Source organism: Falco cherrug, chromosome 4 (assembly GCF_023634085.1).
Source record: "Falco cherrug isolate bFalChe1 chromosome 4, bFalChe1.pri, whole genome shotgun sequence".
Classification (NCBI taxonomy): Eukaryota; Metazoa; Chordata; class Aves; order Falconiformes; family Falconidae; genus Falco; species Falco cherrug.
Window position 1 is genome coordinate 89,207,282 of NC_073700.1, and position 25,131 is coordinate 89,232,412.

Genomic DNA, 25,131 nt, shown 5'->3' on the forward strand with positions numbered 1-25,131 from the left:
CTCGAAGTCTGGCTTTCTTCCATGCTGTGATATTTGATCTTGCAGAGTCACAGTTTCAACCTATGTTGTAAAAGTTGTTCTCCAGCGCTCTGAAGAACAAATATACAGCAAGACATTTGCCACATAGGTTATGGGGGAGAAGGGTAAACTGAAGAACTTCTTCAGAACTCCAGTGAAACAGAAGATCCTTAGAATCAAAAATGGATTGTTATCTCTCCTGATAACCATAAACCAGTAATCAGAGGTGAAGTCCTCTTCTTTATCAGGTCACTGGATTTGCTCCAAAAGAGTTCAGAAGCAAAGGACAAGAAACTCACTCAGAAGAACCTGGATGTCGCTAAGAGGTTAAACCATACAGCAGGAGCCCCAAGATCCTAAAACTAGACTTCTACCAGGCTTTGCACCACCCCTTTGCACTGTGGTCTGGTTTGACAGCCTGAACTGTATGTAAATGGAGTGCTGGCTCCTGTCCCAATTAATCTGTTTAACCACAGGTTTATAAAGTAGGTTGAAAGGATTTGATGCTAAATAAGTGTAAACACATAGTATCTTTGCTCAAAGTATCTCACTTTGCTGCTGCTTTAAAGAACAGTTAAAAAAAAATAATCCTAATTTGGCAATTGCACACATCTTTGCAAGAACTGACTTCTGCTTTCTTTAGGTCAGATCTGACCTCTCCAAGCTTAATTAGCTACACATTCCTTGGCAAACTATGTTATCCTTTCAGGATTCCAGGCCTATTTATTTTGGTGTAATCCCCATGAGAAAACATGCTTCATTTGCAAATTGAAACAAATCTCGCAGGGTTACCAGACAGGGAGGCCCTAGCAAGCAATGGCGGCACAGTTCCCTGGACATACGCCTCTCCCAAAGGAACACGCTACCAGCAAGGATTGCATTTGCTCAAGGCAACAAGCTGTGCACCAGACCTGCTGAACCTCAGAACTGCCGACCTTTTACATACATACATATATATATATGTTGGTGTGATTTCTCTGGGTTTCAGTCTGCTTCCAACAGCTGAGCAACAGTGTAAGAGCTAGAGACATTATGGTTCCCAAGATAGCATGAAAGCAATATTTAAACAATAAACTTAGGTTAAAATAGGGGGGAGTGATCTTTTTTCCTTAATATACATTATAGAGAAGAGGGCAATGTGGTGAAGGAGGAGGGCTCCAGAAGACAGCAATGACAGTCTCTTCTGCTCAACATCACAGAAAGATATAAAGACAGAAGTCACTTCAGACCTGTTGGTAAAATAATTAGTTGGGGGGATGGGGGTGTTTGATTTTTATTTCCCTAGAGTTGAAAACCATCCATCTGCAGGATGATTCTCTGCAACTCACTAAGGCCAGTTTAATGCATAAATTTGTTAAATAACAAGAAGGAAAGGAAAGATAGCTCTTTGAATGAGGCCACCCAAAGGTACATACAACAGTCCAGCACAGGCTGGGTTTCAGCCTGTGATAGAAGGTCTGCAAGAGTCATGTCCAAGAGGCTGAATGACCTCTCCAGCAGGAACTTCACCGAAATCCTTGGGGAAAACCGCTGGAGTACACTGCTCAGCATGTCACAGGAGGCCGAAGTAGCCCAAAGGGTTGAGAACCACGGCAGATCCACACACACACACTTTCCCGCCAAAATGTATTCTCATGCTGTAAAGACAGGGTCCATCTATAAGGCCCTAGTTCGCCTATTTTTGAGATTGAGAGCACTTTGTTGGAGGCTGACATGAAGGCACTGGAAGCACCTGAGTATTACAGTGTTTCTGACTTTCTTACATCACAATCTTGATTTTTCATAGCCCTATGGTCATTTTAACAAATTTCGCTTCTCTCAAAATATATTAAAACAAAGCCTTAAACATATATATTCTAAATATACCTTCAAATTTTGCGCTATTCAGGAAAGAGATAATGCAGCAAAAGGGTACAGAATGTTCTCCCTACGACAGGCTTAAATACATATTTAATCAAAACTAGCTCTCCCAAACAGGCAGCTTTCACTAAGACTGAACTTGCTTTATTATGCTTTAACTGTGGGAGGTATTTTAAATGTTTTCTTCAGCAAGACAGAATAAGACAAGGGAAGCAGCCTTTTAGAAATAATCACTAGTAAAATGCTATGAAGTGCTGTGTTATCACAAAAGTTGTAAAAGCAAATCCTAGAGTAGCTTAGACATTTCAGCTTGCTGATATAAAACAGTTAGGACTTCTGGGATAAGAGCTCAACCTTTGAAACACAGTACTCGTTCTCATTCTACATTTCCACAAAATTGTGGCTATTCATGATGATGTCTGTAACTCCATTTTCATTCTTCAATCAAATGAGCAAGGCAGCTCCTTGCAATCTGAGGCTGGGGTAACTCCAACTTTTTGAGATGCAATACTGCAAGACAGAATTCAACCAGCTCGTAGGAGTGTACACTCTTCATCAAAACACCCAGCAAAAGCAATATAGTATGACACAGCATTGGCACAAAATGCTACATGTAATTGGGACATTTTGCCTGCTAGCCAATTACAGCCACTGTTGATGCTCCCAGTACCCTTCAAGATGTTGCTGTTGCCTTTAGCTGTAACAGTGGATGCAAAAGCAATGTGTCTGGCGTAAAAGCTGAGAGCATCATGTATAGTAAGGGTAAACAACTTTCTATACCAGTAACTCTCAAATAAAGGAGTGGTATATTCTTGTAAGCTACTTGACTCCCATTTCAGAGATGCATGTGGCATAAGCTAGATGTGGCCAGAAGAGCATTCCAAGAAGTAGCAGTGCTGGATGCATCATTCCCAGGTTCTTTGCCCCCATTTTAAAAGGATGACAAATGCCTTTCTACCTCTTTTCAAAAATTAAGCTACATGGCAAGTCTGTGTGACATCTCCTGTATCTATACAGGAAGGATCAGAGCTAGCCAGAGAACAGCTGGACCAGTAAAGAAGTCCTCCCCAAAATCACCCAGAACAGGACAGGGCATGGGAGTTAAAAACAAACAAAAAAAACCCAGCTCTCATAAAACATCTTAAGATTTTCCAGTGGAAAGTTCACATCTGTCATGAAAACTTAACTTATCCATATTTTGGTGGCGAATAAAGAAAAGCAGAAATTGTTTTGTTTCCTTCCCTCACTATCATCATCTTATCCTCTTTTCCCCTTGCCAACAGATTTATTTTTAAAAGAAAATCAGCAAGGAAACAAACAAACCTTGGAGTTGTACATGTACCAGCTGGGTCTTGCACAACACTGTCAGTTATCTGAAACAGTAAGTCCAAATGAGTGTTCTTATCTAAAAACACTAGCATACTTTAAAGTACTTTTTCATTTTTTGAAAGCTCCAGCAAATTAACTATCAAATACACAACACTCCAGCACAGCACTTCTGCTACTTAAACAACGCAAGGTTTATGCCCATAAAAAGCAATTTCAAGTCCTCACAACCCTCAAAGCCTTACAGTTCTGGTTGAATCCGAAGGTTTATTCATTGCACAGTTCACTACAATGTTATATCTAACAGAGGGCAGAATATTCTGCAGACAGGAGGATCTCCAACATACTGCTTCTGGTTACAATTAGGAAAAATCAGACTACCCCTTTGGGCTGTCAGTTACAGAACTCATACAGTAATCCCTCGGATTTTTGTTCTAGCCCGATGCATGCATGGTAATGTAACATGCTAAACACTGCTTACAAAGAAAAAAAATCCCCAAATTCTTCAGCCTCATTCAGTGTGTTCAGATGTATGGATTCCCACAAAAATGGGTCAACCACAGAGGTTCGATCACATAGTTGTCTCCTGGAAATAATATGATAAGTTTTAAGTCCTTGATTCCCTCTGCCCAAAATCTGAGAGGGTTAAGGAGAACCCATACTGAAATTATAAATAATAATTAAAAAAAAACAAACCCACACACAAACAACAACACAAAAAACCCACCACCAAATCAAAACCAAACTCACATGAACCCATTTGAGCAGCAAAGTCACCACTATTTGGTTCACTGCTGGTCATGCTAGTTTTAATCCACACTTTCCACAGTGCCATATTAACTAAGGTGTAAAAGGTGACAGTGTTTTGCTGATCTCAGAGCAAATCTTTTCCAGGTTTCTCAATGATTTTTAAAACTAAAAGAGCTTTACTTCAAAATCACTTAAAAATAACAATGAAATGATTGGCAAACCTCAGGCATTCAGGCAAAAAGCTTGTGGTATTCTGTTTGTGTCTCTTCCCCCCAAAACTGACTTTGTTTTTCTGAGAAAGCGTGACATGTTATCTGTAGAGCCTGAAATGCAACTGAGTGTTAAGTACAAAACAAGGGTAGAAAGTTCAAGAGAAACACTGTGTTTAAACTGCCACTACCGAAGTAGCAGCCAGCTCTTTAAAAAGTAATACACATTTTGACATCTTGCAAGTCTGGCTCCTGTTCTAATTTTGTGCTGTTTCAAACATTCAGAGGAATTCTTTCCACCCTTTTGAATATGCATGCTGAATTCCCTCAGTAGCAAGCCGATGCAGCCTGCAAATCGGGAAAACAAGAATTATCACCCTCAAAAGAGAGGTGATACTAGCAACAGCTTGAGAAACGGTAATATCCATGATATAGTTGCTTCCCTTTCCAAACTGACCAAGTGTAACTGAACATACTGGGCCAACCTTCACACCCATTTCAGTGCAGTAACAGCACCAGCAGTCCAGAGCAGACATTAGCAGGAACACAGTAACCTTGGAAACCACAGCGAATACTTTATTTGAAGAGAAAGTGCCTCATCACCACTCTGAAGAGTCCAGCCCACTGCTTACTCGCTTCTGCTCTCAGTCTCTTCCCGGTTCACCTTCCTAATGGAACTGGTAATCTAACAAGATCAACTAGTGTGCATTTATATTATATTCAGGATGGCTGGGTGTTGGGTGTTTTTCCCCCCAGTCCTCTTGCCTGGGGCTACAAGTCAAAATTCTTTCTGACAGCGCCACTGGAAGCCTGGAGAGGTGCTCCTTTACATACTTTTACTCCATAGCCCTGAACAGTAGGCACTGTCCCACGGTCGAGACACAAGATGCACTGCACACCGAGTGAGAAGTCACCACCCTCCTGCTCACACAACTCCAGCGCAACACACAGGAGCCAGACGGGAAGAACTTGTAAACAGAAAGCCTTCTCTCATACCCTTCTTAAACAAAAACAAATCAAAGAAAGCGAAGTCTGCACATATGAGTTTAAGATTTAAACTAAACTCCTGATACAGGAGGCATAAAAGTAAAAACAGGAGCAGAGAGGAAAATGTGTAAAACAAAATCAGGTTCAGTATTCTTAAAAGAGGACTAATAAAATACTTGGGGGGGGGGGAGTTTTGTGGTTTTTTTTTTCATCTGGACATTATTTACACAAGTAGGAAAACATGAAACTAATCCACAATTACCAATTAAACACAGGTTTGGTTATTGTATGACCAACAAGAACGCACTGTCCGTAACTCAATTCTGAACAGTTAATTGAGCTGTTCAAAAGATGGACCAGGGTGCACTGATGTTAAATTCAGTTAAAGGTGAATTTCTTACAAACCTCAGGGGACGTCCCAGTTACAATGAATTCCAGTGCATCCATCAGACTTCTGCTTACAGACAGGCCAGATTTGAGGGGGGGGCAGGGGAGAGGTACCTCACGTAGTTGCCTTGTTTGCATGTGTGTGCATGTTACAAAGACAAACACATATGAGAGAGGGAACATGAGCATGTGTATCTGTCAGCCACTTGGTGGGAACTACTACATTTGACAGCATTTCAGGAGTCCAAACTACATTTCAGGATGGTAAATGAAGCCACAGTCCATGTGACTTGCCTTGCAGCTCTTGGCAAGGATGATACACTGCGTGCCACCGCTTTCCCTCAACCTTACACAAAAGGCAGAAGGATCTTTCCTTCTTGCTCCAGAAAACACACAAGGAAAATTGTCGTAGGGCAGTGCACCGTATACTTCTCTCCCAAGTACCCATCCCACTGATTCTCTCAGCAGGGTAAAGCATGTGCCCTGGTGGCCCCCCAGAGCCCGAGTCTAGCCCCCCAGCCCCAATGGGGCTGCCCCAAGCATGCACCAGGCTCCTTCGCAAACCACTCCAAAAAGTGACACAAGTCACTAGAGCCTTTTGAGAGCCAATACAGCTTGCGCTTTAAATGTCCAAACTGAAAATACCTGACCAAGATCAGGCAAAGTATACAAATATATATGGATAGGAAGTTCTTTATTTTCACAGTACAAGTCAGACATGCAACCCAGGACTAAAATGAACTATCACTCCTCGCTAATTTTGATTGCTGTGATTACTGTCATTCTCCCTTCTAAAGTGTTGGTAGTCACGGGTTTTACAGTCATTCAAGTTAAATTTTTTATATATTTCCATGCATTTTTCTGTAATCATGTTCATATTTTCTAGCCTGTTAAAGAGACTAAGAAAGAAAAAGATTAGGGTATCCAAGAGACTATGGGTCTGGGGGCAGCAGGGAGCCTTCCTTCAATCCTCTTCAATCAGCAGCAGCTTAAACAGCTTAAAGAAAGAACAGGGTCAAGGGAAGAATTACAGTCTCTCAAAATGCCTAGAAAAAAAGGCATTAGTAAAAACATACCCTTTAGGAAAAGTAGCAGGACAAGGTGTCACGTCTGAGTTTACACATAATTAAAACAATTCTGGTGGCTTTTTAAGTGACAAAATGCTAAAAACCATATATCTGTTACTTCTCTACAAAAAATAAAAGAATTTGAAAGTAATAAAGCATTTGATCTACCTTTACGAGCATTCTAGTGGCACACTACAGCTCAAAAAGTAAGTCTAAACAAGGATTTTGGACCATTAATATAAAATTCTGAAGTTCTGGTTAAATCTGCAGTCCACTGAGATTTAAGACAGCTTCTTGAAAGGTGAAGACGAAAGTATGCTGAATCAAACCAATATATACATAAATTAATCTTACTGGAACTGGAAAAAGCCACAGAAGCATCTGCCTAGGATACTGGTTTCTTCAAAACATCATTTCAGACTAGCAAAGAATCAAACATTATTATATAAAGAAAATGCCTTTTTGGCTTAAGCATAGTAAAAATATCTTCCAGGTTGAGTTAAGGACACATACAATGTTCACTAGGCAAAGGCATAAAGCAGGATCACACCTGATTCAGCAGAAGACCTCAGCAAATACTTAAGCTTTTTTGTAAGAGCTTGTAAGAGAATTTAAGCATTTGCTTCCAAACTTTATAAAATCAAGTCACTTTTCAAGAGGGAGAATTAGCATATAAGAAACAGGTCAAGAAAATACGGTCAAGCGGTTCGCCCTCCTGCTTTCAGCCTTCCCACAGGACAGGAGATAGAAACTGGTTTCCAAATTCCCAGACTTCAGAGCACAAAGTTTGGCTAGAGTCACAAGATGATGCTTTGCAATGCCCCAGCCCTACACCACATACGTAACTGACAGAGCAGAAGAGGAGGGAAAACAGTATCCCAGGGCAAAGAGCTAAGTGAAAGCCTTGTGGTGGGACAAACCAGCATTCCTACAGCACACACAGACACACATACCCCGAAACAAAGGGGACAAGTTCCCAGAGCAAAATGCAAAGCAAAGCCCTGGGGCATTAGACATGCTGTAGTTTCAGAAACCTCAGGGAACACTACTTAGATATGTACATCTGAACAAATAGCCACACAGAAACATTTCCAAGTTAAACACACACGGGGTGAGGCCATACAAGATAGTAATTACCTAAATGAACTGGGATTGGTACAGGAAAACAAAATTCTTTCAGAATTCATTCTTAGGATGTTTTTCAGAGTGAAAACAAAAGTGTTCCCTTTAAAGAGTGTTTTAAAATACAGTACATACAGGAATAGCAAACGCTTTCCTCTGGAGTGGTTTCCTGTCCCCATCACCACTTTAAATTAAAAAAGCATGGATGACTAAAGAAAAAAATAAATATTTACAGTAAATTGAGACACTTTTATATGCTGGTACAACATAACAATTTGAAAGTTTGGCTTTAGTTCTAAATAAGCGTGCTGCAAAACCAAGCATATTACAATAGCTTAATATATGGAAGGTCAATGACAAGTCTGTGAGGGCTTCCCATGGTCACAAGAGGCATCACTATGGTCCAGCAAGTTACCACCACCCCAGTACCACTCAAGCAGGGCAGCATTTTTAGGCTCTTTCTCTATCAACATGCCGAAAAGTATGGTTCATCAGGCCTTCTTGATGAGCACACATATATGTCAGCAGGATACCAGCTCACTATGAGTATGTACAGCCAGAATACTGGAAAAGTCACATTACAGATACAACCACGTGTCTTTTATTTGCACGCAGCAAGTTTCTGAGGCCAGAGCACCAGAGCTGTCCCAGCTCAGCACAGCCCACGCACAGCACACTGATGGGCGCAAAAGAGACACATCAAGCAGCTCGCTGGCAAAGCAGCTGCCCCCAGAGGCTGCACCAACACCAAATGCTTCGCCAGTGCCCAGCGCACACCAAGATCCCTGGTGTCGCACTGGCAGGGATGCAGCAGACCATTTCATGAATAGGTTATGAGAGTTCACAGAGGCTACGAGAGTTTAGGGGTGTCTTTCAGAGCAGACTGACCAACCAGCCCCTTTATGGCACAGCCCGCGTAGAGCTCTATTGCCCAGGTCACGATTAGATCACTTCAGTCCTGAGTAATCTCACTGCTTTTCATCTGATCAAACATGCCTGGGAGACTTGTTCACATATTCGTTGCTCTCTGCGTGAAATACTGCTTCCTGACATCTGTTCTGAATTTGCAGATTCTTAATTTCTATTAATTCATCCCTGTAGCCACACACCTGCCCTCCCCTCCAGGGCTAAATTGCAAACAGTAACCTGACAGAGATGGATATATCTCTTCAGGTCTTACACCCTAACATACACTATGTTCACTTTTTTGTTTGTTTTTCTTTCCACAGACAATTCCAAGACAGCTGAGTTTGAGCTTTTGGTGCTTTTATTTTTTGGGTAACTTTCTTTACAGCTCATCCAGTTTTCACACTGGTATCCATCCACACTGTCTAGTGGATTTATGCTATATAATCTCAAACGTTACAGTCTTTCTGCAACTGATATAATGGCACCAAACACAACAGCCTAAATTGGTGCAAGCTAATCTCTGCTCCTTTTCTTTTGTAACTTCAGATTTTCTTCCAGTTGTGCCCTAGGTTTTGAAACATTACTACAATGCTTGCCTGCATTTCTGATTTTGTACCTGCTGTTATGTCAGGGGCAACTGGAACACCCCCACAGAACTGATTCAGGGTTCCAAATGTGAGTCTTCCTCCATTTGTACCTTCTGATCAAATTCAGAGTCCACTTTACTTCCAGGTCTGCATAAACTTTACGATCACGTGTGATTTATATAACAAGAAATTGTTGGTTTTCAGTTGCAAGCATACTAGTGGTAATGGCTTAACAAACTCCTGAAAACCTGCATTGTAGCACTGCCAGAGTAAGGCCTGAGCTGTGGTTTTTACCTAAACATATTTATGACATTATCTATTTTGGTATGGGGCTTTACGGCTAGACTTGCATCTAATAATGCTTTTATGAACACTCATGACCCCAGTAGTCTTTCAAGTAATGCCTGACCGTGCTGGTGCATTATTCTTTTCCAAAATGACTACAGGATCTCAAGTGCAACGATCTTTGTTCTCATGCACACTCTTTTCACGTGACTGTCAGCTGACTAACTGCTGACACAGTTTGCCTTGGGGGATCTTTAACTAATGCAAAAAGTTACTCCCCATAAGCTGTGGACAGGGTAGTTTGATATCAAACACAGGGAGCAATACTTGTCTTGAAGGTAAAATACATTTCAGGGAGAAGAGGTAAATTGCGAATCAGCTGGAGTCCATGAAACTCTTTCCACATGTGAATCTGAATTCAGTGCATACGATTATGGGTTCGGGTATCCTCAAGGTTGCCTGCAACATCCTTAGGTGGTCTTATTATATTCTCAGTCCATCTTAAAAACTACTAGAAACATTCCTGCTTTAAACTAGTAACCAAATGAAAATACAGAGGCTGTTTTAAGCAATAAAGGCAAAATTCAGATCTGAATCAAGATGAATGATGTAACAAGATTATACGCAACATTGCTGTAAGCCTCATATAAGTAGCCAGAAAAGACTCTCAGAGAAATTCTGAGTTTAAGCTACTTGATGGCTTACTACTCTGAAAATCAGAAAAAAATCCCTTGTAATAAATAATTGATTATTAAATTTGGTGTTGTTCCCATACCTTATTTTCCCGTCTTCTATAATACATGCTAGTAATTTCTTCTCAATTATTTTAAAACCATAAAATATACCAGTGCCTTGATGACAGTTATGCTACTATATACTTTTGGCACTCCATATATTAGTCTTTTCAACACTCAACAACCAAATGCCAGAGAGCATGAATAGTTGAAATATAGTTTCTCAGTTTTAACATAAGGCACACGTATGAAATTATTTGCCTCCAAAGCAAGTTTAAATAATTTCTTACCACAGTCTCCAGCATCATTTACATACCATCACTTCTGGAAACTCTAGATCTACGTAGCACCTACCCAAGCAAATCTACAAGCTACCAACTTTATCAACAAACCAGATTCTTCCCCATAGAAGTTGGTAGAATTCCATACCACAAGTGCTATTTGGAACACAATCAATTACATCCTCTGGTCTAAGAAAAAGTACTTCTGTCTACTGAACTGTTTCCCTTCTACTTCTAGACCACCATTATATAGTATTACAAATAATTTTTGAGTGTATATAGTTGATGAAAACCTTCAAAAGGTATTACCTTACTTGGAAACTTAATTACCACTGCATGTACTTTATTATCTTATTTAATGAAAAAATGAAATTCCACAATTATACAGCATACCACATACACAGGGATTTTCACATGTGCAAGTACCATTTTCACTCAAAATGGGCGATGCTCAGCCAACTGACACTTGGATTTACTAGAATTTCCCCAAATGACCTGACAAAACTCCAAGTCCTTCACCAAGCAGAGATTCTCCTCTTGAATTTAGTTCTATTTCTTGGAAGCACTGAAACAAACAAACCCTTGCACAAGGCCAAACATCAAGTCAACAATACAGTTAGGAGGACTAGATCTGTGGTCTCCAGAAGCTCAGTGCTCTAGCTATAAAAAATAGTGCTGTCTTCACAGATAGCGAGTACTAATCTAAAGTTTTAGTTAAAAGCAAGGAATATTATTGCATACAGGTGGCTCTGGTAAAACAAAGCCCTCTGAGGCTCCTAGATTTAGGAGCCTCATCACTCTGCGAACATCTTTGATTTACACAAATCGAGGGATGGGAAAATTTGAAGCTGTGTGAGACCATGGAGGTACTGATCTCACCAGGGACCCAGAGAATTTAGAAACTAACAAAAATCTAGCAGTGAAACTGAACTGGATAGAAACTATCTGCAGTAGACACTGAAGATAAATTAATAATATATTTATAGTTTTCATAATCCAGTGCCAAAAGTTTCCCTTTAAATCTCAGTTGCTATAAATATTTTTAGATATGTGTGTGTATACGTATATACACCTTATTCACTCAGATACATTTTTTTCTTTTCTGTAGAACTGTGTCATTTGTCTTTTACCCACTTAACCATCTGTTTTCAACTTTAAATAGGTCCTCCTGCGGGAGAAATGAAAAATTCAACCACTAGTGCAGATGTTTTGACTTGCATAGGGACCCATTTTTTTTTATTAATAGCAAGAAAAATAACCCAGAAAAAAATATTTTTTTAACAGCTAGGCATCTGATTTAAGAATCATCTTACTCTTAATTAGTTGATACACTAGTCTCAACTTCAACTACATGTGGATCAACAGCAAGAGAGGAAAATAGATATGCTTACCTTTTCTTCACATTTCCTGTGGCAGGCATACTTGCAAACTAAAACAAAAGCAAATAAAATATATGAGTAAAAGAGTGGGTGGATTCTCCCCTCCTTTTCTTTAGATCAGCTATCTACTAGAGATCTGGTCAAACTCAAGCTTGTATATATCAAAGTATTTACATACTTCAAAAACAAACAAACAAAAAAAACCCTAAGAAGACATGCATTTAGTTTTTACCCATTCCTGAAAGATTAATTACAGCAGTCTTATCAGATTTGTGCATTCCATCAGCTTATGATAACACATGTCTGGTTACATGGCTGATTATCTTGACACCTACCTACGTGCACTGGAAGTGTTACCACCCAAACAGCACAGAGAGTAAAATCAAACTGTTCCCAGCATAACCTGTGAATCTCAGTCGTACCAGCAGTTCCAGAGACCTAAGAAAAGCAGGGGGACTTCACGCCCACAAGAGACCATGACTGTTCAGACTATAATTTCTGACTACAGTCTACATGGTGTTGGAAAGATTACTTCCAAGAAGTAAGCACTTTCTTTTAAATTCCTGCTGACCTACGAGCAGGAAGGGATGAATTGTACCAGCAAGTTTAGATTCAGCAAACAGCAATTAAAAAGTGGCCAGATGAGCAGCGATGTCACTATCACATAACAGCATTAATAGCTACACTCCGACACAGGCCGGGCTTAATAGATTTTTCCATTTATATGCACTTTCTTCTTTACTCTGAAATGTGCTTTATTTCCATGCAATGTCTATCCTTTGGGTTACTTTCAGCCAAATTGCATTTAAAATTTAATTTTAAACATATAAATATATATTTTTTAAAAATTAAGTTTCAGGAAAAATTTACTTATTCCATCTCCAACATCAGTAAGCTGCAGAATACCACAGAGGTTTAACTCAAAGATTAACTAGGGCCTAACCTTAAGACCACTGAAGCTGAAAGCCATGCTCATTTCTCGGCACTTCTACCAAGAGAAAGATACTCTACAGCCCGATCCAGCAGGAAAGATACAACTCCCCAGATGTGAGGTCAGTAAATACATGACCACGCCCATTTCAGATTCAAGCGCATCAACTGCTGAATGAAAAAAAACCCGTGCTCCCGTCACTTCTCAGGGGAAAAAAGAAAGCAAGGCTTAGTGACCCATTTTCTTTGGCAATCTTGTAAGTACTACCTTCACTTGTTTTCCCCAGGTATAAGTTAGGAATGAGTTCTTTGTTCATAGTTCTTCACAGGATCAAGATTCTTTTTTCTAAGAAGTTATTAGTGTCCACACAAATACCCTGCTCTATCAGCACTGACAACAATCAATAACCACATACCACTTACAGACACTATCAATCTTAAAGCAAATGGAAGATGGCTTTTAATCCATGAGGAAAATTCATTTGCTTGCAATACAGCATGGGGGATGCCTAAATTCATTAAGTAATTCCATGCACCGAAACCGTGTATTTAGCAGAATCCATATTTTAAATCAGCATAATTAGCTTTGACTTTGCAAAAGCCTAACAGATGCTCTAAAAATATGCGTGCATACGATCTGCTTACTCTATAACCTACTTTGAGCTCTCCTGCAAAATGGTTAAAATAAAAAAAAGAACTAAAAAAGACTATTAAAAAAAAAAAAGAAAGAGAAAGACACACAATCATAAAAAGTAAAGGTTAAAACAGTAAACCTGTCAGGCAGCCCTGGTATTACAGACAAGGTTCTCATCTTCTTTACTGACACTTAAGCCTAGATTTCTGGGAGGCAACATGAAATACAAGCCAAAAAGAGACTTCATTCCATAACAACCTCCATGATTTTGCTACTGGCTCATGCAAAATCAAATCACAAATGTCACCGATACACAAAATCCTTATTAGAGACATAGGTAACAGTAAACGCAGCCATTGTGTTTTCCCAGTTTCCATGTCATGAAAAGCCAGTTTACTGCTCTTGTGTAACACAACAGTGCTGTCTTTGCTGGGAAGAGACCTCTGGAGTCAGGTGTGAGTTTAGCCTGGATAGCATCGAGACCAATGCTGCAGCATCCCATTCAAACTCGTACGCAACACAGAAATAAGGTGCACAAACTCCATACATCACTAAAGGCAGAACACTTCATGGACAAAGCTCTGCTGTATTTGTCAGACTCAAAGGAAACAAAGACTAAAGCCTCAAGAGGTAATTAGTCACATACGCATCAGGCAAAGCTCTCTGACTGAAAACAAACCATGTGCTTTTGCAGGTATTTAAATCTATAACATTCTGAGGATACAGTTGGTGATTCATCCATAAAGACAGCTTAGCTCCTCCTCAGCATCCAGAAATACCCTATTCATACCTAAATCCACCACTTTCATGGATTAGACTGAGTTAAGTCATTACCTTCTCTCCCTCACTGTCTAATAAAGCTGATTATAATAAAACTGGATAGAAATAAGCGCTCTGAAATGAGATCACTGGCTCTCCAGATGCTGGGAGCAAACAAAGCATCCCTTTGTAGTCAGGGGCAGAGAGGGGATTCTGCCCCGTCCCTCCTGGGTGAACGCTGAAGTGCTGACTGCACACATTATTCCCAAGAGGCACGGCCCAGCACGGGAACAGATCCCCAAGCAGAACAGACCAAAACACCAAGTCACTTCTCTTGGCAGGGCAGAGTTGCACTAGTCGAGCAAACCTCTGCCCAGAAAAACAAAACTGAGAATGGCTGAGCCCATTTTGACAGGTGGTTCTTGGCATTTACCAGGTGCTCAAGTGTTCAAAGCACTTCACACCACCTATGTATGTCCCACACAGGTACAGCAAGCATCACAAGTTTTCATTTGCTGGTAAGGTAACCTTTTTATGTATATAAGCACCTATTTCAGTATGTGTGTGTGTATAAACATTTACAAATTTATGTACACATGTGTACACATCTATATAATGCACATGTACACATGTATACACACTCTAAAAACCACAGGAGTCCCACTTGCAGTAAACATACAACCACCTGCTATAATAAACTGAGGAAAAAAAAGGCAAAAAAATAGAAAGGCTGTTAGCATAGAATGCTGCTTAGGAGTTAACAACTGATTGGAAGAAAGTATACCTTGGATCACTAACCTGCAGCCAATCTTCAATCTCTACATAATAATTACTACCAACGATTTTAACGCTAGTGTGGTGAAGTCATAAAAACATACTTAGAGGTTGTTTTTAAAATACAACAGAGTTAAGTCAGAGTATTTTAAAACTAATTTGTCCTTCTATTTTCTTGTCTTGTCTATTTCCTGCACCCTCCATCCAGAAGGGAGGGGGAAAAAAATAGAGAAAATATATATATACACACACACAATTGTCAGCATTTGAAAGAAAGGTGTCAAGATACCATGAATTAGGTATAAGGAAGAAAGCAGGCACATGCAGAAAGAGTGAATGGAGTAAGGGCTGTGCTGCAGCAGCTACAACTCTCCCAGCATGTGAGCACAGAAGGAGCGGAGATAAGCACTGCTGCCTTTCCAGGCACAACCTTTCACAATGAAATTCATACGGTTTTCTCCACTACAGCTGCTGACATCAGGAACAGTGAGAGATCCCTTCACCAACACCAGCAATTGAACTACTCGCGCACAGAGAAAAGTCAGTCTGCTTGGAATTTCATTCCTCAAAATTCATCTTGCCACAGCTAACGCTACTGCATCGCCAGACTATCCCACCCGGATTGCTGCACCTCTCAGCCCAAGGCGGGTTTTATCTCAGCCTAAGCATTTACAGTACTCACAAAGAGATGGATTACCTCAATCATTAGATTGCCAGAGAGGCTGAATCACGTCTCAGTGTGCCAGCTGTTTTTATGGGAAGCCTTGTATAGTCGAGAGAGACACTTTCAGAAAATTTCTAAGGCCAAAAGAGCTATATTACACCACAGTTGTGCAAACCGTGTCTTTTATAGCGCAACAAATATGCAATGCAAAAACACACAGCACAACTAAGCATACACACTGCACATCAGCTGTTGGAAAGTAACATGCAACTTACAGTTAAAAGACCTCAACAAGCAGCTTCCACCGAATGCCGGCATTCTTCAGGCAAAGCTTACAAGTGAAACAGCACTCAGCTCTTTTCCGGACTACAGCCCAAGCGTATTTGAATTTAAAAATGTGCCTGCAACACAGTCCGGAGGACTTAATCAATGTCACACTCAGCAAGGCTACTTCAGTTCTTCAACTGAACAGCTGAATGTCTGCATCCCACACATCAGCTCTCATCAAATACCAGACTTTCCAAATTTGTGTTTAAGGATTCTGGCATCAGTTCCAAGAACAACTGTCCCGAGCTGGCTGGTGATGAAATGGAGGCCAAGCCATATTTAGTCAATTTACTACACTTCAAAACAGTTCTTAAACAATAGCTCTGAAAAAACATGTTTTTAAAAGGGGAGAAAGAAGAAGAAAAAAAAACCAAACCCAGACATTTCTCTGCATCAAAATGAAGATGTGTTAACTTCTGCAAGTTAATAATACTGCTGCCAAGGTAAAGACAAACAGATAAGCATAGTGATCCATATTTTTCAGACATAGGCTCCCAAATTTTTATGACATGAAAAGTTCCGCTTCCTACATTCATGCGTGTAGGATGCTCTCTGAAAACCAGTAGCGATATATTTACAGAGTAAGAAAGTACTTCTGCAAACTAACCACAGAATGATTTATGGTTTACCAGGAAAAAAAGCTTAAGTTTTCCTCTGTGTGGTAAGGGCTACTCACCTTGTCACACCTTAGCGCTTAATGGACATACAGTATGGCTGTATATATTCCACACAAGCATTCTGTCAGACTGTATAGGCAGTGACTATTAAAACATGACTAGTCTATAAAGACAACCTCACATTTAACCACAGCTTTGATTCTCCATGGTGGGTTTTTGCATGTTTGTTTTTAAGCAACAATACGTATGGCAAGGGTACAAACAAGACAATGCAGAAATCCTCTTGGGGCAGAAACAGGCATATAAATAGAGAATCTAAAAGATATAACTTACTTTACTACCTTACTAATCTCTAAGAAAGATCACTTGCCCCAAAAGTATATACTATACAGCTCCTGATACTAATTTTTACCCTCCTGGTGACAAATAATAAATTAGGACCCCGAGCCACAGGCCTAACTGTTGGAAGGTGCTTGCTTTGCCCCAGCATCTCCAGCTCAGCTTCCCCAGACAGACACATGCTACTAAAGCTATTTTTTGACAGTCATGGAAGAGTCCATGATGATCCACAACAAAAATCTTAAACCAAGTATATAAAAAGACTTGTGTAATTAAGACTTTTGTTTTTTTAGTTCCCAATTTCAGCCTTCTCTCTGAATAGCAGGGGAAGGTGGGTGTCCACGTCACAGGAGGGATACAGCCCAGCTGTTTCAGTAGCCGGGATATTGATGCCACTACTGAGCAACGTCTCCCCCCCCCCCCCCCCCGCAATAAATGCCTCGCACAGAACCCCAGGTCTGCCACTGGCTCTGAAGAAAAGGCATTTTTCCTTTTCTCATAAACCAAATCAAGATGTTTTAACAAATGCACTGCAACGCCACCACAACAGGCTCTTTTCCAGGCAGAGCTTGATACAGAAAGACACCCATAATATAATGTCCCCAAAGGAGAGAACTGTGCAACTTGCTGGCCATTTAGATTTTGACGAGGGATTGGTAACATCGTGATAAGATTATTACAAAAAACTCTCACCAACACACACAGACACACGCTTTTCTGCTGACCTGTTCCTACCAGCTCTGCAGCGATTCAACTCAAGATAAAGATCCAAAATGAAAGTGGTATGAAAAACAGACACATGGAAATTATTAACTGCAGCATTAAAAATAAGATGGTATGCAGTTTTGCACGGGGCAGAGATACCTTTGGGTGGGGGAAAGAGTCCTCTGGCTGGAAATATTGGGCTTCAGCTTCAAAAGTGAACACTTCTATTTTTAAGAAGTTAAGAGTCACATGCCAAAAATGTTGCAAGCCTAACAGCCCCGCTACAGCAACAACATCTGCTGGTGCATTTCCTGTGCCTCAAACATTTTCCTAGATTTTCTTTTGTTCTTTTTTCCGTATTCAGCCAACCATTGTCTCTTCATCTGAACACTGCTCCCAGCATTTCATGACAGGGACTGCAAACATTGTTTTTGAAGATGAAGGCTAAAAGACAGTTATGGGAAATTTATGCAAAGCTTCAGCATTTTTTAGTTGCGGTGGCTATACAGTGAAGAGTGTTGTGAATGAGCTTTCCCACAGACGAAATATTCCACTTGCTGTTGCTAACAGCAGCAGTGGAAAAACCTTTATTAAGACAAAAAAATTCTAGCACTGATGCTGCAATAGTATGTCTGTTCTTTCTTTACTCCCACCTTTCCATCTTGTAGAAAGAATCCTGACCACCAAGGGTGGTGGGGTTTATTTGTTTGGGGGTTTTTGTTTCAGTTTTTGTGGTTTGTTTTTTGGGGGTTGGGTTTTTGGGTTGGCGTTTTGGTTTGGTTTTTTTTTTTTTTTTTTTTGGGGGGGGGGGCAGCCACGAGTGTTTTGGGGAATTTTTTTCTCCTGTGGCATTTATAGTCTGACTTTATCAGTTTAACTGCATCCTGCAAACTCCTGGGTGGTTTGTTTGTTTAGTTTTGTTTGATTTCCCATAGATGCTGCTACAAAGGCAGAACATCAGCGTAGTGAAAATGTTTTCACAGTTTTAAAAATAAAGTACTCATACAGTAACTTTTTCCCATCTTTTTAAGCTACACTTGTACATCAGGTAGGAAATAATTAAGCCTTAATCCAGTTCAGAACCAAGGTTATTTTTAGCCCTCCTCCCTCCAGATGAACAGATAACCCCAGGTTGCAGCATTTAATCTGCAAAACCATTTTCAACCAGACTATGGTTTACTGTAGCCAGCAACCCACATGAAAAATGAAAAAAAAAATAAAATAATTAAAAAAATAGCTGGACTGCCTCCAGGTTTTTCTAGCAGCTGCATACAGCACAAGAACTGTAAAATCTCAAAACACTGTATGCCTCTGATGGATCTTGAAAACATATCCTGCATAAATTAGACTAGGAGCAAGGATCACAGAAAAATAAGAGATTGGCTTAAAATGGGCAGTCTTCAAAATAAGAAAGCTGATGTTGTTAAAAACTTTATTTATTAAGTGGATAAGACCTAGTGGGCCTGGAAATTTTGATTTACAGCTCATTCTTAAGCTCCTACAGAAAACGTTCAGTGAGAAAAACCTTCACCAGAATAGAAAGCAACACAGGCTACGCAAAGGAGGTCATCAACATGACCCTTCAAGTACTATACAGTTGTAGGCATGTTTTCCAAGAGTATTTTTTAAACCTCATTAATGACAAGATGGGGACTCTGCATAAAATCAGCTGACAACTCCCCCTCTTACCTACTTACAGGGTTCAGATCCTGAATGTGACTAAATAGAGTTCTCCCTGTAGCCCCACTCAGTTTCTTGAAGCTTCCTCACGTGGTCAGAACAAACCCTTCAGCATTATTTAAAACAGATTTCTTCACCCATCTCTTATTTAAACTTTATCTTCCTATACATATTTCTGTCTCCCATGGTAGTTCTCCCCCCTGCCTTGTTTTGAAGCCAGTTAGAAGTGTGAGGTTTTAGCCAAATGCATCAAGATTTACTTTGAGTTTCCTTTCCCCACATGGCATATCAAGTTCATCACACTCGCATGATACATTCTATGATGGTAGCATTTCATTTCAGTGTTTTGAGTTAAGAGTGGATAATTCTAACATCAATTTACCCTTAGGAATTTTGGGTTCTCCTCAAGTGGGCTAAGTTTATAAAATTGCAGGTATAACAGATCACATAGCAGTCATTGGTTTTCCTGGAAAAAAACACCGGGGAGGCCACAGGGGATCACAGTCACTCCACACTTTTTTTTTTTCCCCTCTTTTTAATTTATTAGCTGTAATGAATACAAGCTGCAACTTTTTAGAAATCTTAGTAGCCTGAACTTTAAAATACATTTTATAACTACAGATCAAATTCTGGTGTGATTAAGCCAGTCCTTATGAGGTACACAAATAGGGAACTCATGCGTTCACTACAACTTTCCGAAACATCATTTAGTATCTGTGACGCAGCTTGGCTGCTATGAACATTAAACATCCCACTAGAGGTTTTTGCCTTGTGTATTTCTTATTTTTAAATTTGTAGGAAGTTACCTTAGAGATATCTGCCAAAATTCCTCCCCCAGTTCCCACTGGGGTAGCAACATGCCAAAGGATTTCAATTTTACAGCTTCTCTCAGCTCCAGAGAGGGCTGTGCTCAGCTAGGATGCTTATGTACCACTTGCGTAATGTCTACTAATTACAGTGGCTTCTTCTGTATCTCTCTAAGCTCCAGTTAAGGCTTTATTCATCCTTCCCTTTCATGTCTTTGCTGTTGTTATGCACATCGCTTCCGTGTTTCGCTATCTAAGCTCTGCACTGAAATATGAATGCATAGCTTGTACAGCTGTGTTAATTAGAGCACATTTTACTAATCCAGTGGAAGCTGCTATTTACAGTGTGCACCTTTTGTCTAGAGAAGAGGGGCTGACCTTCCCAGGCTTCTTGGTGCCACAGATGGGCTGCAGTCCACGTTTCTCTTTCCAGCCTCTCCCTCCCCAGAACAGTACACTCTGTGTCACTCATGCCCAGGTCAACATCCACCCATTTCTGAGGGATTCCTAAAAAGGCTTCTCTGCCACCACTAGATCCTCCACATGCAGCCTCCCTTGGATATCCTCCCAGATGTCTTTCACAAACAAGGCTGACAGTCAAATGAGGGTTTATAGCAGAGCCTGGGTCTCTACCTAACCCAGCCTTGCTTGGGCATTCTGTAATCCCTTGTCCTTGGGGTTCACAGGTGCTACAAAATATTAATCTGCTCTAGGGACAACAACAGACTCCACTCCTTGTCCCACAGCCTGCATATCCTAGTTTACATTCAGTTGTCTGTCTGTCATATCATCAAATGTTGGTCATTACTGAAAACACACAGTACCAGCAGAAAGAAATTCTAGGTCTCGTTTGCTCACAAGCTCATATATTCTTTTAAATATGGTTACGTTATAGCTAGGTTGAAATTACAGTCAGTATGTATCTTATATACAATGTACTACAAGATCAATACAGGAACAGATCTCATAATACACCCATATAAGTGCCTAGTAATACAGGATCTTATTTCACAAGGATCACTCCATGGAAACCAGGGTGACACAAACACCCCTACCCCACAAATACACACTACGTGCTTCGCCATTTAGAGGCAACTGTAATGCCACTGGCCCAAGCATGATACAAATTCCTTCGGCATTTCTAGCTTTCTAGTTTGTCCGCCAGAACTGTGACCACAGACGTGCTTTGCACATTATTAAGATACTACTTATGTTATTACTGAACTTAGCACTTACTGATAGAGTACATAAAACCACCTGCTATCATAGAAGATTACATATGCATATATTTACACACAAAGTATACACAAACAAGCCTTAAGAACAGTTTGTCAGCTCCAAGTGAGCCCCAATATACAAACATATTTTGTCTTGCCAGCAGCAATGAGCACAATACAGAGAACTCTTTGTATCAGTTAACTCCAACTATCCCAAAATGAGACGTTAAAGTGAGCAGAAGCACAATCACAAACAAGTAGGTGAATTTCAAAGGAAAATATCAAACCTCTTTAAGAAGAGATCTAGCTCCGACTGTCTTCAAATCCTGATCTATGATCTGTAAGCAGCTAGAAGCTCTCTATTAAACACAGATACTGCAATTTGATGAGGAAATGTACTTTCTACTATCACTTCATGCTCCATACTCGAGGGAACAGTTCAGTACTTACTCTAAGCCAATCAACACTTGCATGAGACCATATGTTAACATGACCTACAAGACAGAAGTTATTATACAATTACTTTTAAGAAGGTGAATTGTATCTTTTATTACACTCAGCTTGCACACAATACCATGGTAAGTGTTTCTCTGCTCACAATATAGCTAACAGTACCTGCCAATTAAATGTAACACCTCTTTGGCTAGCATTTATACATGGTTCAAATAGCAGGAAGAAAACAAAACTCAGATCTAGTCAAACCCAACAAGGAAAAAAGCCTTAAATAGTAAAAAAAATTAGGAACTGAAATTCTACAAGCATTCCTACTGGAACTGCTCTGACACATATTCCCAAAACCAACACTTTCATGGGTAGGTTAGATTAACAAAAAGATAACCCAGTTCATTCCAACTCCCATTAATTGCTTTAAGTTCAAAACCTAACTCATGGAATGCTTTGTATTGCATGCAAAGCCTCACCAGCAGCACCTAAACATAACTTAATCATCAGCTGGAGGGAGGGGCATTTCACCAACAGAAATGTATAAAGTATTTCAGTTCTTTATGCTTATTTCACTCACCAGTGCTCTAAGAGCTAGGAAATAATGCTGCATTATTTAGAAATACTTTAATCTCCCAGATCTGGTCTACAGTTTTTAAATTGTCAGATAAGTACTTTCTAGAGATTGGGAAGAGTCAGAGCATCTAAAAAGCTATGTGTTCTACACTTACAGTCCTTTGGTCACAACACAACAAAGATAAATGATAATTTTAAAAAGCAAACAAAGAAAGTAAAATAGAAATAAAAAAGAATTTCACATTTTTCATATATGAAATATAAAAGAAATACAATAAAATAGAAATTCACAAGGATGGCAGCTTGTTTACAAATGAAATAAGATACTGAATATTCAGTATCTAGGGTAAGTAGCTTCAAAAAGCAAAAAAAAAAAAGTTTAAAAAGTAACACTGCAACCCTTTGGCTAACTATGTAACTGTGCCTGCTGAGGATGTATACCTGCTTAGCCCTGAATTCAATTGAACTGTGCTGCAGGGAAGATCAAGCCAGAGCTCAAAAGCATTCCAGTTTGAGGCAGTGCCGAAGAGACACGGGGAGTCATGTGGTCCTGGGCTTACTGCAGAACGTGCAGGTACTGCAGAAATCTATCCACAGCTGTTTGTCCTTTCTTCAGAATGAGAAGCCACATCCAGAGACAGAGCCCAGCTACAAACACGCTGACCAGGCAGGAAGGCAGCCAGGAGCCTCACCTTCTGCAAACTTGCCTTTCCTTCTTGCTACTGTTTTTGCAGAGCTTCTTAAAAATAAATTCACGGGAACCACGTATGGTTTACTGAGGTGGACTGAAGTATACAAGGACAAAGGGACATCACCGTTCAAGCGTACCTTTCAGTCAATTACTCAGTTTTCATAGAAAGCTTTTAGGCACTGCGTTCAGACCTGGCTACCAGCAAAGGACACGTTTTGCAAGACAGGGTCAAACGCCACCCCCTCAAAATGACTGCCACATACTAATGGAAACTTATCTAACTAACACAACATCCAGTCGTGGGGTGGTGCGTTTTTTTTCTTACAACAAGTAGATGATTCATTGCTAAGATAAACAGCAAATACCACATAGTGACCAATCCGGAGCCTTTCCCTTCCTCTCATTTCTCTTGACACGTAACTTTCCTTTAACTGATAAGATATTATAGTCTAGAAGGAACCTGCAGTCTGTACAAAGAGCTATTATTTTCTGAGGAGAAACTGTTAAAAAGCAAGATTTTCTCATTAATACACAAAGGAACTTTATTTCTTCTTAACTGAAGGCTTTTCTTCTCCCTCCCCTCCCCCTAATGCCAACTTGCTCGCTTCCACTCAGCACCATCAGGCAGAATCTACCAGAAGTAACCACACCAGGATTTGGCTCTGAAACAGCTGGTTTATTTTTCTTCATATTAACAGAGTTTCACAGTACTAGGGTACACTTAAAGTACTGCAGTGCTGGCAAGGGAACAGACAACTTTTAGTTCTAGGTTTCCCAAAACTCTGCTTTATAAAACCCATGCTGTAAGTTAAAATACAAATGGGTTCTTATTTAACTGAAACTACTTGGAGCCATCACTTCACTCTGTGCAACTCCTGGTGCTCCCATCCTACAGGTAAGTATCAAACAAAGTAAGTATCAAAGTGTACCAGCAGCAAAGGATGGTGGGTCTGCCTGGTGCTCTCATCAACAAAATGGGCTATGTGATGCTATCAAGGGGCTCCCTCTGAAAACTGCACCCAGAAACCTAGATAAAATGACCCCAGCCAGACTTAGACAGGGACACATGCATCACTGCCATGAATGTGTTGGTTTGGGGAGTGTGTTGGAGGGATCCCAGTAGGAGTGATTGTAGAATTTCAGTTCCTCAGTTTTTGTTTTTCCTGAAAGCTTTTTTCCTAGATGGTTTGAATATAAGTGAGTTTTGCTTTCTTCCTGATACTTTGAACCATGCATAAACGCTAGCCAAAGAGATGTTAAATTACATCAGCACGCACTGTTAGTTTCTGTATTTGAACCAAAGCTATTACACGCTGGGGAAAAAGGAAAAGTTGCTCAAACTCATCCTAACCTCTGACCTGTTCACAAGAGACGCAATACAGCTCTTGGCACCTTTGGTAGGTATGCACACTGACACAGCTTTGGTGAATTTAAGACTTCCAGCTCTGGGCTGGGAGAACTCAAATCCAGAGCAAACTGGCAAACATTTGTTTCTATTCCCACCCCCAAGGCCTTTCCCTTTAAAGTACTGATTCTCTCCTGGTACGGTGCTTTTTACACTGAATATGATCAAGAGGGTCTTCAGGCAGCTCCTTCACCAGGCTTCCTTCCAACAATACTATTTCTGCTAAGCTGAAATCAACTAAACCCCAAGAACTTTGGAACCAGCCTCCAGAAGGACAGGCAGAAGAAATATGTTAAAGAAATACACATACAACTACCACTCCTACGATGCTAACTGTAATGCTGAACAGGTGAAGTATTTTACATTTAGTTGTTCATCTGCAAAGTCTGCACCTTAGCTCAGGAAACGGCCACGTTTCTCTCACATCCACATCTCCCACCTCCCTCCCAAATCCTCAGAAGGATCCTAATGTGTTCAAAGAATATGGGAGGGAGGAGGTGGAAGAAAGAGATCCATCTAGAGCTGGGAAGTGCTGCAAACACCTCTAAGTGAAAACAGCAACTACACTTCAGGTGAGACAATAATATTATCTCACTAGGAGGTAAACCACGCATGTGGCAAATAAAGAAACTCTTTTATTAACATGGAGTAACAGGAGTTGAACA

At 40.2% G+C, this 25,131-nt stretch overlaps 1 protein-coding gene across 12 annotated transcripts in view; it reads right to left on the reverse strand.

The window, feature by feature from the left end:
- TNS3 (tensin 3) overlaps positions 1 to 25,131 on the reverse strand; it is a 281,319-nt gene that overhangs the window by 143,012 nt on the left and 113,176 nt on the right. For 8 of the 12 annotated variants that reach the window (XM_055710377.1, XM_055710374.1, XM_055710376.1 and 5 more), the window contains exon 4: positions 11,914 to 11,951. In XM_055710377.1, the coding sequence (XP_055566352.1) occupies positions 11,914 to 11,951 (38 nt within the window). Of the gene's footprint in view, positions 1 to 11,913; positions 11,952 to 15,937; positions 16,024 to 21,803; positions 21,848 to 22,811; positions 23,215 to 25,131 lie in introns of those variants that run through there. The other 4 variants (XM_055710384.1, XM_055710382.1, XM_055710383.1 and 1 more) reach the window with 3 other exon arrangements.